This window comes from Cucurbita moschata, unplaced genomic scaffold (genome assembly GCF_002738365.1).
Source record: "Cucurbita moschata cultivar Rifu unplaced genomic scaffold, Cmos_1.0 Cmo_Scf00011, whole genome shotgun sequence".
In the NCBI taxonomy this organism is placed as follows: domain Eukaryota; kingdom Viridiplantae; phylum Streptophyta; class Magnoliopsida; order Cucurbitales; family Cucurbitaceae; genus Cucurbita; species Cucurbita moschata.
This window is the reverse complement of record NW_019268527.1, coordinates 2,065,695-2,078,181: the sequence shown is the minus strand read 5'-3', so window position 1 is coordinate 2,078,181 and position 12,487 is coordinate 2,065,695. Positions and strand designations below refer to the sequence as shown.

At 36.8% G+C, this 12,487-nt stretch overlaps 4 protein-coding genes across 5 annotated transcripts in view; 2 read left to right on the top strand and 2 right to left on the bottom strand.

Annotated features, from left to right (window-relative positions):
• Positions 1-1,330, top strand: part of LOC111449623 (protein DETOXIFICATION 29-like) — a 6,496-nt gene extending 5,166 nt beyond the window's left edge. The window contains exons 7-9 of the mRNA XM_023089600.1: positions 70-188; positions 1,073-1,159; positions 1,232-1,330. Coding sequence (XP_022945368.1) covers positions 70-188; positions 1,073-1,159; positions 1,232-1,285 — 260 coding nt within the window. The 3' untranslated portion in view covers positions 1,286-1,330. The remainder of the gene's footprint in view (positions 1-69; positions 189-1,072; positions 1,160-1,231) is intronic.
• A 1,228-nt stretch (positions 1,331-2,558) lies between these two features.
• LOC111449991 (60S ribosomal protein L27a-3) lies at positions 2,559-3,199 on the bottom strand. Its single transcript, XM_023090115.1, has one exon. It carries the CDS (start codon positions 3,117-3,119, stop codon positions 2,679-2,681), a length of 441 nt encoding a protein of 146 aa, XP_022945883.1. The 5' UTR covers positions 3,120-3,199; the 3' UTR covers positions 2,559-2,678.
• Positions 3,200-4,273: 1,074 nt separating this feature from the next.
• Positions 4,274-7,106, bottom strand: LOC111449969. Its single transcript, XM_023090081.1, has 4 exons — positions 6,642-7,106; positions 6,272-6,424; positions 5,972-6,177; positions 4,274-4,632 (listed from the first exon to the last, which is right to left on the bottom strand). Exons 1-4 carry the CDS (start codon positions 7,104-7,106, stop codon positions 4,425-4,427), a joined length of 1,032 nt encoding a protein of 343 aa, XP_022945849.1. The 3' UTR covers positions 4,274-4,424.
• A 315-nt stretch (positions 7,107-7,421) lies between these two features.
• The window catches only part of LOC111449968 (ABC transporter B family member 26, chloroplastic), a 10,643-nt gene continuing 5,577 nt past the window's right edge, over positions 7,422-12,487 (top strand). The window contains exons 1-9 of one of the 2 annotated variants that reach the window (XM_023090079.1): positions 7,422-8,033; positions 8,412-8,539; positions 8,781-8,823; positions 9,144-9,188; positions 9,310-9,432; positions 9,508-9,611; positions 10,104-10,158; positions 10,240-10,310; positions 10,457-10,559. In XM_023090079.1, coding sequence (XP_022945847.1) covers positions 7,581-8,033; positions 8,412-8,539; positions 8,781-8,823; positions 9,144-9,188; positions 9,310-9,432; positions 9,508-9,611; positions 10,104-10,158; positions 10,240-10,310; positions 10,457-10,559 — 1,125 coding nt within the window. In that variant the 5' untranslated portion in view covers positions 7,422-7,580. Of the gene's footprint in view, positions 8,034-8,411; positions 8,551-8,780; positions 8,824-9,143; positions 9,189-9,309; positions 9,433-9,507; positions 9,612-10,103; positions 10,159-10,239; positions 10,311-10,456; positions 10,560-12,487 lie in introns of those variants that run through there. The other variant, XM_023090080.1, reaches the window with a different exon arrangement.

Sequence of the window (12,487 nt, the reverse complement as noted above, 5' to 3'; positions counted from 1 at the left end):
TTTTTTTTTTTTTTTTTTTTTTGAAGTTTTTGTGATTGAGCTGCTGAAAGTGAATATGAAATGGTGTAGGAGTGGCGGTTGGAGCGGGATGGCAGGCTCTTGTGGCTTATGTCAACATTGGTTCTTACTATATGTTCGGACTTCCTTTGGGTCTGCTGATGGGTTTCGTGCTCAATTGGGGTGTTTTGGTAAGTCCTTCTAGTTTTATACTTCCATTTTCAATTCATACACCCGTATAAGAATGCCCCGTTTTTTGTTTTTGAAAATCTCGGAACGAGTTGGCTTTCTGAGAAGCTCGTTTTTACTGTGTGTATGGTGTCACAATTGCACTCTTGCGATGGCGAAATAACGATTGTGTGTCACTTGTTCTAACTTAGCGAACAAGTTAGCCGTGTGAATTTCACACTTCGTAGATATGGGATATGTTCGAGTCACGTTTGAGAGAAATGTTTTAGAAAATGTGAGCGGGGAAATAGGTTGAAACAATTTTACATAAGGCTATATTATAAGCTAAAAGTGAATAGAGACAACAATGAACTTCGATAGTATATAGCCTGGTTTGGAAAAATTGACAATTAGTTATATCTTCTATAATATATTTTGGGATATTTTAACCTTAGCGGTGTAGACATGATTTTAGTGACCGGTCATATATCTTTATATTAACACAACAAGTAAAGACTTGTCTAACATGAAAACAAGTAAAAAGGACCTTTATATTAACACAAGTAAAGACTTGTCTAACATGAAAACAAGTAGAAGGGATTTGGAACAGGCATGAGGCCATGGGCAACACGTCCTGGACAAGTATAATCAAAACGTCCAATGTGCTACCGCAGACAATACGTCTTGGACAAGTATGATTGTGACACACAACCCGACTGGCCTACCACCAGTATGAGATAGGTTTTGAGCATAAATTTTACGTTTGAAAACATACGATAAACAGTTAGATTTATAAGCATTGTCAAAGAAGTCCATAGTTATTGTTTCAATTTTCACGTTTCAGCTTTCGATTTTTTCACGTAAATGATAGATCATTTTTGCTAAGCTAACGATGTGTTGACTACAGGGAATATGGTATGGAATGATAAGCGGGATCATAATACAAACGAGCATTTTGACGTTCATAGTTTACCGAACCAACTGGAACAAAGAGGTAAGTTTTGATTTTGTTTTGGTTTGGTTTGATTTAGAAGATATATGAAAATTGGAATGATGAAAAATGCAGGCTTCTGTGGCTGAGGACAGAATAAGGAAATGGGGAGGACACTCTGTTTCCTGATACAACAACTTTAAATATATTTATATATATATTTTTATAAGAAAATCTACTAAAACAATATAATTATATTGTTTAATTTTAATTTTATTACAATTTCGAACCCAAGTAAACACTGTGTATGCTCATTCCAATTGATTTTCATTGTCGTTCTTACCCAATTTTCGTACTCTTATACTAATTTAATTTTAGATTAATTTAGATTTTTGATAATTGTGTTTATTTTCTTATCATTTTTTCTTCAAAAGTGAGTTTCATGTACATTAAACTTTTAATAAATTAAAGCTGATATTAATAAAATTATACAAAAGTTTAAAATTTAAAATTGAATAATTAATTATTCATATTATAACTTAATAATCAAATACCTATAGTGGAGTAAATATAATACAACAATAATAATAATTAATTGTAAAATAATAAGGAAAAAAAAAAACGAATAAATGTAAAAGAAGAGAAAAAAAAAATGAAAATGTAGAGAACAAAAAATAGAAAAGAAAATATCAAGTAAAAAAGAATTTAATTTTCTAAAATTAAAAAAAAAATCTAACCTACATATATCGATAAATATTAAATTTTTCTATAAAATAAATCATCATCAACCTATTTAATATATTTTAAACCAAAATTAAAAACTTTTAACATATATAATTCAATTATAAATCTGAAAGAAGAGTTCATTTCTAAAAAACCTAAGCTTTCTAATTAAAAGATTCACATAACTTGTATGGTAGAATAAATTGAATATATACATATACATATACATACCCAAATGCTTGTTAAAATTCATTTCTAACATAAAAACTTGTAATCAAAATATCATTATGATAGAATCAATTAGGCCATACTTGAAAGGGTAAATTAGACCAAAAAAATTAATCAGCAAATTCGACATAGTATTCAACTCTTTCATATGGGTATTAGTTATAAGCTTCTAGGCATCCTCAGCAAGCAATAAGAACATCAACATATGGTCAAAAAAACTCCAGAAAAATATAAACAGTTCTTCCCCTGTATGTGTTTGTTACAAAATGGAAGTTCATATCAATATTGTTACAGATATTTGATAAAACCAGACCAGTTTCTCGAATCACTAGACCAGACAAATAAGTAAATCCATCAAATTCTCAGTCAAAGAAACGCACATTTGTTATCATCAAAATCTGATCGACCAGTGGTAATAAGCATTCTTATTGCACAATGTTGAATAGTTCGGTTAACCTAAGGATCAAGCAGTAAAAGAGATATAGAAAACAACTTAAACATCGCATCAGGAGGAGCATATGATTCAATAAAAGCTTAAATTATATAAAAAAGATCTTGAATAAGTTCAAACAGGCAACATTCAAATGCACCAAGAACAAAAATCCCTATTATAACGAAAAGTAACTCAAACCTAGGCTGTAAGAACCACTGCGCCACCAGCCTCCTTAATCTTCTTCTCGGCGATCTTTGACACGAGCTTGGCCTTCACCACAATAGGCTGATTCTCCGGCAAGACACCCTTGCCTAAAACCTTGAAATAACCGAACTGCGTAACATCGACCAATGGAACATTGTCTTTGGAGGCCTTATCCTTCACTTCTTGAGGGATCAAGGACCAGATCTTGTCAACGTTGACAATCGGGCAATAGAACTTGTTGCGAAGCTTGTGGAAGTAACGCATACCGACCTTACCGAAATAACCGGGATGATACTTGTCGAAGAGAATCCGATGGTGGTGCATACCTCCGGCGTTACCCCGACCACCTGGATGCTTTCGGTGTTTGCCGATTCGACCATGACCGGCGCTGACGTGACCTCTCTTCTTCCTGTTCTTCTTGAAACGAGTCGTCATGGCGGATCTCTCTCTCTCTCTCTCACACACACTCTCTAGGGTTTCGGCGGCTCGGAGGAGATGGAATGACGGTAGGGTTTGGAGGATTATATCTAAGGATAAGACTTGGGCCTCGAGATATTAGAAAGTAGTGGGCTTTGGAACGCCTTTGTTGGTCTTAGGCCCAATATGTTTGGGAAAGCCCAATTCTTTCCACCCAAGCCCAAACATGTGTGTGTATTTCTTTTATTTTTATTTTTTTAAAATTAACATGAAGCTTAATTTACAAACATATTTGTACTCATGGTTGTTTATAAACCTAGACTAAATAAGTAAATAAATAAATAAATAAATAAATAAATAAATATTTTAATATAATTTTAAATATAGTATTTTTTTTACTTTAATAAGTGTAAATATGAAAATCTAACCACGATATTGAGGATGGTAATAGATGGCATATCATATTATACAAATATAGGTGTGTCATTTGCTTTAATGTTCCGAGTCATAAATAGGCAAGGCTTTGAAACCTAGCAAGCAAGAGACCTTTGGCAAACAATCTAAAAGAATTTAGGCAGTAATTATGAGATCGACATTTCAAAATATAGAACTCAAATGCCTTGTTTTGTGTGTTATCTCCAGGTCTTTTAGACCAATTTAAAATTAGGTTGGTGACCTGAGCAAACCGAAGAGAATTTACAACCCAAGTCTTTATATTAGTTGAGCTTTTTTTTTTTTAATTATTTACAAAGTTTTGATCATCATCCATACGTGTTATATTTATAACTCATCACTAATATCGATTACCGATATCAACTATTCTTCAACTATTCTTGATCTTCTTACGAATATTAAAAACAAGATCAATTTGTGTTGATTGTAACCCTATTTTTGAGATGATTGGATTGATTTGACCAAGAAAATGTCAACCAATTTAAAAAATTCAACCAGACAATCCAAGTGGGGTGTGTTATTGGGTCATAAAATGATTCATATTTATTGAGTCAAATTCCTACAGTAATCCATTATTCTCCGCCTTTAAAGTTACTAATTGTAGCACCTATCTCGGACAAATTCCAATATTCGACCATTCTTTTGTCAAAAATTTGTATGCAACAAGCGAAATCAAGATAAGAATAAGAGCTATAACACAAAATGAAAATACTTTTTGATTAGAACAAAACAAATTCGTTTATAATTCATTTATAATGGTTTAAGAACCTATATAGTATGAAGTGATCGTCAAAATATAACCAAATCCACCGTCACATTCGAATGAGAATAATCAGGCATTACCTATAATATTTACATTTTGAGGAGTGGTCACTTTTGAAGTAAGAGCGCTGCACCAACCAAGCCCAGCCACAAGGTCAGCCCCACCCAGAAGGCTTGGGTTTTTCCCAACCCAATTGGCGGTCGCCAAACAAGGAAGTCCCCCAAATAGTCTCTAGACGACGACAGCTGATTCGTGGTCGACCAGCTTCCCTTCTGGTCTTTGTCTTTGTTCTTGTCACTCCACGTTGCTGCGTAGCTGCATCATTCACGACTCTTGTTAGAACCAGAAGCCCGCGACAGCCATGGTTTTGAACAGGGACCAATAAAGTTAAGGCATGTTCAACATTTCTCTATTCAGAAAGCAAGTACAATACGCCATGTTTGCAGAACGTGATGAACAAAGACTAGTCTTAGGCTAACATTTTACGTATAGAATAGGAATTTCTTGAAATGGTTAGAACAATGATGCATACAGAAAACGAAAGGACCAAAATACTTTTTTAGTTGTTTTGGTGTTCATACAAGTTATTGACATTCAAAATCTTGTTGTATTTGCAATTTGGGTATATGAATGGACAAATAATTGAACCGTTGGAGGATCATAAAGGGTCTAATCATTTCATTTGACTGAACATGTTACACGTTTCATCAAAACTTTTAATGAAACATTGGAGTTACTCGATGTGAAGTTTATGGAAGAATATAGACTATATTGTTGGAGAAAAATGTTATACGAGTTGAAACGTTCATGGGTAGATCTTAAGATGTTATCTAAATGAAAAACAGGCTACCAAACTGAAGCTAGAAACTTCAGACTGACACACTAACAGACATGGTTTTTTGTTTTCCTTTCCCTTTTCCCAATTGCATTGTGAGATTCCACATCAATTGGAGAGAGAAACGAGTGTCAGCGAGGACATTCGGCCTCAAAGGGGTGGATTGTGAGATCCCACGTCGATTGGAGAGGGGAACGAGTGCCAACGAGGACGCCGGACCTCGAATGGTGGTGGATTGTGAGATCTCACATTGGTTGGAGAGGGGAACGAGTGTCAGCAAGGACGTTGGCCCCGAATGGGAATGGATTATGAGATCCCACATCGGTTGGAGAGGGGAACGAGTATCAGCAAGGACGTTGGGCCCCGAAGGGGTAGATTGTGAGATCCCATATCAATTGGAGGGGAATAAAACATTCTTTATAAGAGTGTGAAAACTTCTTCCTAGTAGATGCATTTTAAAAACTTCAAGGGGAAGCCCGAAAGGGAAAGTTCACAGAGGACAATATCTGCGGTAGACTTGAACGGTTACTTCCAAAGAAGGCTTTTAGGGGCTTTCAGCTAACCAAGTTTCTCTAACAAGAAGTTAGAAAATGATGGGGAAAATTCAAAGTGAAATTGCAGGCAGACATCCTGGTAGCCCAAATGCTTAATCAAAGCTAAAGGATGTGATGATAACAAACATTATGCAAAAAGGTAAATTCTAAGTCATGCAAAAGCAGAAATTATAGAACAATGAGGCTCCAAGGTACTTGAAACTAGGCCAAACAATGATCAGAAAATATTTGTTGAATACAAAAGAGAGAGAGATCAGTTGATCACCTGTCGTACTCAGAACCGATTAGAGGTATTGTTACCATTTCCTCCTGTGATATCTTGATTTTTGGTGCTTGTAAGATATATCGAAGATCCGCCGCCTGTCGCCTGATGCTGACACTGGGGTGCGTCTTCTCCAATTGCCGGTACAAAGCAATGCAATCTCCATGGCGGTTATTTGCTTCATAAGCCATAGCAAGCCATATTTGGATCTGAAAACCAGAGGGAAAATTTGTGTTTCACCCAACAATGAGGTTCATAGCTCTAAATAGAAGCTTTGAAACTCCATTGGAGCAGTAAACTGACCTCACCACCGAATAAAGTAGATCCGGGAATTATTGTAAGCGCGCCTTCTAAGAACTCGATGGCTCGCCTGTACATGCCTCTGCCGTACGCCTTCTGACCTAAATCAAACATCAACTGAGCCGTTTCTCTTCGTTCCGCCTGTTCCTTAGCCACCTATTCAGCCGTAATCAGAAAGGAAAAAGCACCTAATCGCCATCAATTTTTGCATCTTACAGAAACACGAATGTTCATCAAGCAAACGATATAGATTTTCAGCATAGGAAGGCAGAGAGAATGATTGGATAAAGAGCGCAATGAAATGGAAGAACAGTAAATCAACGGATAATCAACAACCGATTGAAACTGCAAATGAAATAATCAGATAACTGACCTTTTCAAGCTCCTTTCTCACTCTCATCCTCTTCTCTTCCTCAGTTTCCTCTCCGTCCTCGCTCCCTTCTTCCTCAATTTTACTCTGTAATTCTTCCGCCTTCTTCTCCAATTCCTTCCTCTCCTCTATCTCCTTCACTCTCTTCCGCATTTCTTTCTCCCAATCGAACTTCTCCTCTTCATCGAATCCATTACCGTCCCAGTTTTCCTCTTCATCGCTCTCAAACTCAACGCCACCGTTCTTCTTCGAATTCGACTTTCCACGAGCCACAATTCTTCGGCTCCTTGACTCACCATCTGATTCGAAACTTGTACCGTCAATCGCCGCATAATACGCGTTAAGGTCTCTCTTGTGTAAGCTCAAAACAACGTCAAGCGCCAATGGACGAGCCTTTCGATCTGCCAATACAATCCGAGGCGACGTTGCATCCAGCAACAAAGCCCAATTTCCAAGAACCACCGCCATAATCGAAGAAGGAGCACGCTATGAAGAGGAACAAGAACAACGTCAACAACTGAGATATCGGATTCCAACAGACGGTTCAGGGCAAGCAAGATATTTTTCATGGCTGACAAGTCCCAAAAGACCTAAATACCACCCACAGTCCACAAGGATATTTGAATTTCAGGAGGGTATTTTCGTCTTTTACTACAAATTTGGCGCCACGCGGAAGTCTCAATATCCCAGCAATACAAGATGGAGAAAGATTGATCATTGTAGACGACACGTCGTCTCTTGAATATCGTTATTATTATTTATTTATTTATTTATTAATGTAAAAATTGTTCCGTCGACAAGGATTCTACTGGCGCGGCGAGAAGTGAGCATTTTGGTCTTTGTGCTGTTACAGTGCAGCGGCCATTTCTAGTCGTCCATGATTCTTCAGATAACAAATCTGAGCTCCTAATTGATTTAATCCAAAGCCATTGATTTCCATTCATGTCGACCTTCATTTGCAATCTACAAGTTCCTCGGCCCCATCTTTCGCTATATCGCAAGCAACGTGCAGCTAGAATTCGTTCGCGAGGATTTCCTTTCATCAACAGTAAGATTCTTCGCTCGAACCATTTCTCAATCAATTGTCGGTTCCTGTTACCTCCTCCGAAGTCGGCGATTAACGGATATGGAATCTCTGTCCCGAGTTCTTCGGAGGAGCGAGAAGCAGGCCATGGCGAAGTTGAATTTGATATTTTACATAAGCTTCGGGGATTGATTGGCAATCTACGTTCGATTTTGCCTGGTGGAAGTTGGTGGAGCTTATCCGATGAAGATGAAGTTAGAATTTCGGTTGAGCCAGTGACTGTGACGCGGGCTCTTGGCAAGATGTGGGACTTGGTTGCTAGAGACCGTTGGATAATCTTTACTGCATTTTCTGTGTTGGTTATTGCAGCGGTCTCTCTCTCTCTCTCTCTCTCTCTCTCTCTCTTTCTTTGTCTCTCTATTTTAGCTTTTAATGTTGTGTTTCATGGCATTTGTCTAGAATCTGAGTTTCAGCATCTGATTATGAGTTCTGAAAAATTTAAGTTAGTATAATAATTTATGTGGAAGGTACTCTAATGGAGTTTTATTCTTGTATCACAATATTTTTCTGCATTGAATCAACATTTACTTTAGAAATTTTGGTTAAATCACTTGATCTTGGCTGCCATCCCGTGATGTTCATCATTTCAATACAATTGATAAAATTATAGATTGTCATCTTGACGGATTATGATTAAGTCTCAAGCTGCATTTGTAATGTTTTCTGACTCTTGAACATTTATCTATCAGCTTTCGGAGATCTCCATACCACACTTCTTAACAGCGACAATTTTTTCTGCTGAGAGCGGAAAAATCTCAGTATTTCGCAGGAATGTGCAAGTCTTGATGCTCCTATGTATCACGTCAGGAATATGCAGGTCAAAATCTTGTATGGCCAAAGATCCCTTCTCTAGCATTGATGCTAACTCTATGCTAATGATTTTGAAACTAAACTTGTTAAATGTGTAATTTTATTCACATCATTTGCCTTTACCAGATTAAAAATTTCATATTAAGCTATAAGTTTTCCTCCATTTGTTGCAAAGTGACAATTTTTATGGAATTCTGCAACAGAAATGCTGATGAATTGACCTGATTATTTGTTGTTTTGAACTTCAGTGGTGTTCGGGGTTACTGTTTTGGAGTTGCGAACATGATCCTGGTGAGTTGCATCTCATATTTTTTCTGAGAAAAAAACCATGTTTAGGCCTGTTAGTGTCTCTACTGCATAGAACATAGCTGAATGAATGAGGGTTCGATTTTATGTTATCCCGATATCTTATTATACCTTCTGAGGATTTCGTACACGGGCTTGCATGCTATAAAACAGACCTCATGATATGTGAATTACTTTTTATTTGCTTTTGAACCAAAGTGAACAGTCAGATGCTTTTCAGGTAAAATGCTAATATTTTCTTTAGCTCTCTTCGACATGATATGGTGTGACTTTCAAAATGACTGGAGGTCTCTTATAATCTGCAGGTCAAGAGAACAAGAGAAACACTTTATTCTGCTCTTCTTCTACAGGTTCGGAATAATTAAGAAGCCAACTTCTATAACTTTCTTTTCCAACTGGCGCAATTCATCAAGCTGCTTCAAATCTCTCTCTCTCTCAAGATAATTTATTTGGGAATCCTTATGCTTGTAGGATATATCGTTTTTTGACAGTGAAACTGTCGGTGATCTTACAAGTAGGCTTGGAGCTGATTGTCAGCAAGTGTCGAGAGTCATTGGAAATGATCTTAATTTGATACTACGCAACATTCTCCAGGTTTTCTTTTGTGAACCAATAACTGATCCCTTGCAAGGTTACTAATTCTCATTCTGACAATTCTCTCTTTCCTAGGGGGGTGGTGCTTTGATCTATTTGCTTATTTTGTCGAAGCCTCTAGGTTTATGCACACTGATCATATGCTTCACTTTAGGAGCAATTATGCTAGTGTATGGCCGGTAAGTGTTCAGACACCTTAACATTTTTTCCTTCCAATCTTTTAATTGACAGTATGTTAAAAAAATTTGTGTCCCTCAAAGAATTCCTTTTTTACTAAGTTGTAAGCATGGGAAGGGGAAAACAGACAATGTTTTACAGAAAAATTTGAAGGGACTTAACTGAGTCAATTAATTTTACTCATAGTTGGACTGTTCTTTCAAGCAATATCATACAACTTGGAGTTTGGCTTGCTTCTTGATCTTATTTCTGCATCCTTTTTAGTCTCGAGAACCTGTTAACTAGTGAAATAACCAAAGAAGTGCCATTTTATTCCACTAGACACTTTTTTTGTGTGTGTGTGTGTGTGTGTGTGTGTGTGTGTGTTGGGCAGGTTATGATCGACATGCATGTTTGTTAATATCTTCTTGCCTTCATGAGGTTAACCTTATATCTGTGTGATTTTTTTAGCTATTTTTTATAAGTAATATCTTGATGCATATTGTTCATCATAGATATCAGAAGAAGGCAGCAAAGATTGTCCAAGATGTCACTGCTTCTTCCAATGACGTATGATAATACTTTTCTATACATATTTGATGATGTTTTGTTCCAAATTTTGGATCAAAGAAATTCTAATTTCCACTATAGGTTGCACAAGAAACATTGTCTTTGATCAGAACAGTTCGTGTTTATGGGACTGAGAAGGAGGAACTTGGAAGGTAGAGTAGTGTTGCAAGTACAGTCTATTTTTATTTATCAATAATATCTGAGTAAATATAGATTTCTTTTCAATATATATTAATCATTCTAAATCAAACAGTGTGTAGTTTTTCAGACTGATAAGTGCCTGTTCCTTAATGCCTAGGTATGAGATGTGGTTGGAAAGATTAGCTGATGTGAGCTTAAGACAGAGTGCAGGATATGGCCTCTGGAACTTTAGCTTCAATTTTCTTTATCATGCGACTCAGGTTTAGTTCTTTTTTGTTTTTACTTCGTACAATTGCAAAATGAATATTCCCTTTTATTTTCCTTCAATTTATAACTAAGTTATAAGCCTTTTTGTTTAGCTACATGACAATTTGTTCATGTTTCATCTCTTTTCTAATAAACATTGGGCTACAGCTAATATTGTCAGAGACGTAAACCTTGGAAGTCGTTTTTATTGGTAGCTTGGTAATAATTATATGTATATTTTTCTGTTTAAGTGCTGAAGGAAAATTTTTCTATTTGTTTATGATGTATTTTTTTTTTAAAAAAAAGACTTGCTAAATGAAGTCTGTAAAAGCTGCCAATAGGTATCAATTCTTAGGGATCTTTCTTTTATCTCACGCTTTTCAACTTAGTTAGTACCCGTATTGCATCTGGAGATGAAGTAGGTTAGTTCCAGTCAGCAATCTTATACATTAAAGATTTAATTAGTTTAAGGTGGGGTTAGTTAGTATGTGGGGTGATTGTATGGTTTGAAGAGTAAGGCAGTTACTAATAGTGTGAGTTAAGAGATATGTGGAACTTGAAAGATTAAGTATTGGGTAAAGGTTCCAACTAACTTGGAATTGGGAGATCAGGAGAGAGCTCTCAAAATTTTCCAGTGTGTAACCTTTTTCTTATTGCAATATGATATTAATTTGGTTCCTAGAAAATTAGTATTAGAGCAATTGTTCTCGGACACAGATTTGGGGCTTGCCACAAAGTTGAAGACATGTTTTGGTAACCATGAATTCAATAAAAGCAAAGGCTACGAAGTTGAATTTAAAAGCCATAAATTGGCCGAAATTACCAAATATCAAAATCTTCCTGCCTGCAACATTTGAAGAGGATCATGCATTGGAGGTGAAGTGGGGAGATGTTTGAGTTGGTGGTGTTAAATCAAAGCTGATTGGAGGAAGATATGTAAGACTGAATGTTGAAAACCCCAAGTTCGATGGGCTGGGTTAAAAATAACCAAACCCATGTGATATGTTGAAAAGGTATGAATAGTGCGGAATGTTGGCTGGTCATTAGTGGTGAAACCTGAAAAGCACTGGTTGAAAGGATGGGAACATGTCTGGTAGATGGTTCTCTGTATTACATCTGAGAAACATTGAGAATGGATCCTGAGGTTACACTATTGGAAAGATCGTATTGTGTAAGCCGCGAAATCAGAAATTCACAATTTTGCCTCAAGTGATTTGGGTGAAATGTCTCCCTTGAGTTTGTTGGAGGAAAGTACAGTTCGTTAAGTGTAAGGAGTTCGGAGATATGGGCGGTAGGAAAGCAGTTGGTAAATACTCTATGCCAATTATCAATAAAATATGACAAGAATACTTGTCTATTTCTCTTCTTCACAATGGTGACAAGAGACCTATCTTAAGTGGAAAAACCCTAAAACATAAACGGAAGAAAACTCGCACATTATTACAGTATAATTCCAGCAAATAAATACAATTAAGGAAAATATCAAAAATCATAAACAAACACACCAAATACATGGAACTAGGAGAGTACGGGATGGATCTTGGATTTCTTTCTCAATTTCTGTTTATTTCTTATTTCAATATGGTTATCATTTTGATCGTGTTCATATCAGAATCTTTTATTGTAAAATACTCATAGATTAGAATGAAGATAGAAACATGGTGTTAAAATGATAACATACTGACAAGAATTGCAGCCACTGCTTAATGAACACCAATGCAATTTATTTAATTTTTGAAATGGGGAAAAAAAAACAATATTTGAAATATTAAGAACACTTATACTGAAGCTGAGGTCTAGATAGATTGTTTTTGCCAATTAATGGTAATACTGTCCTGCACCCCCCCCCCCCCCCCCCCCCCCCCCCCCCCCCCCCCCCCCCCCCCCCCCCCCCCCCCCCCCCCCCCCCCCCCCCCCCCCCCCCCCCCCCCCCCCCCCCCCC

What these genes read in the sequence shown, in the direction of transcription:
- LOC111449969 (XM_023090081.1), bottom strand. Translation starts at nt 7,106, where the DNA reads ATGGCGGTGGTTCTTGGAAATTGGGCTTTGTTGCTGGATGCAACGTCG. An exon ending in TGAGAAAGGAGCTTGAAAAG is followed by an intron (nt 6,425 to 6,641) that starts GTCAGTTATCTG and finishes ACGGCTGAATAG; the next exon opens with GTGGCTAAGGAACAGGCGGA. An exon ending in CTACTTTATTCGGTGGTGAG is followed by an intron (nt 6,178 to 6,271) that starts GTCAGTTTACTG and finishes TCTGGTTTTCAG; the next exon opens with ATCCAAATATGGCTTGCTAT.
- LOC111449991 (XM_023090115.1), bottom strand. Translation starts at nt 3,119, where the DNA reads ATGACGACTCGTTTCAAGAAGAACAGGAAGAAGAGAGGTCACGTCAGC.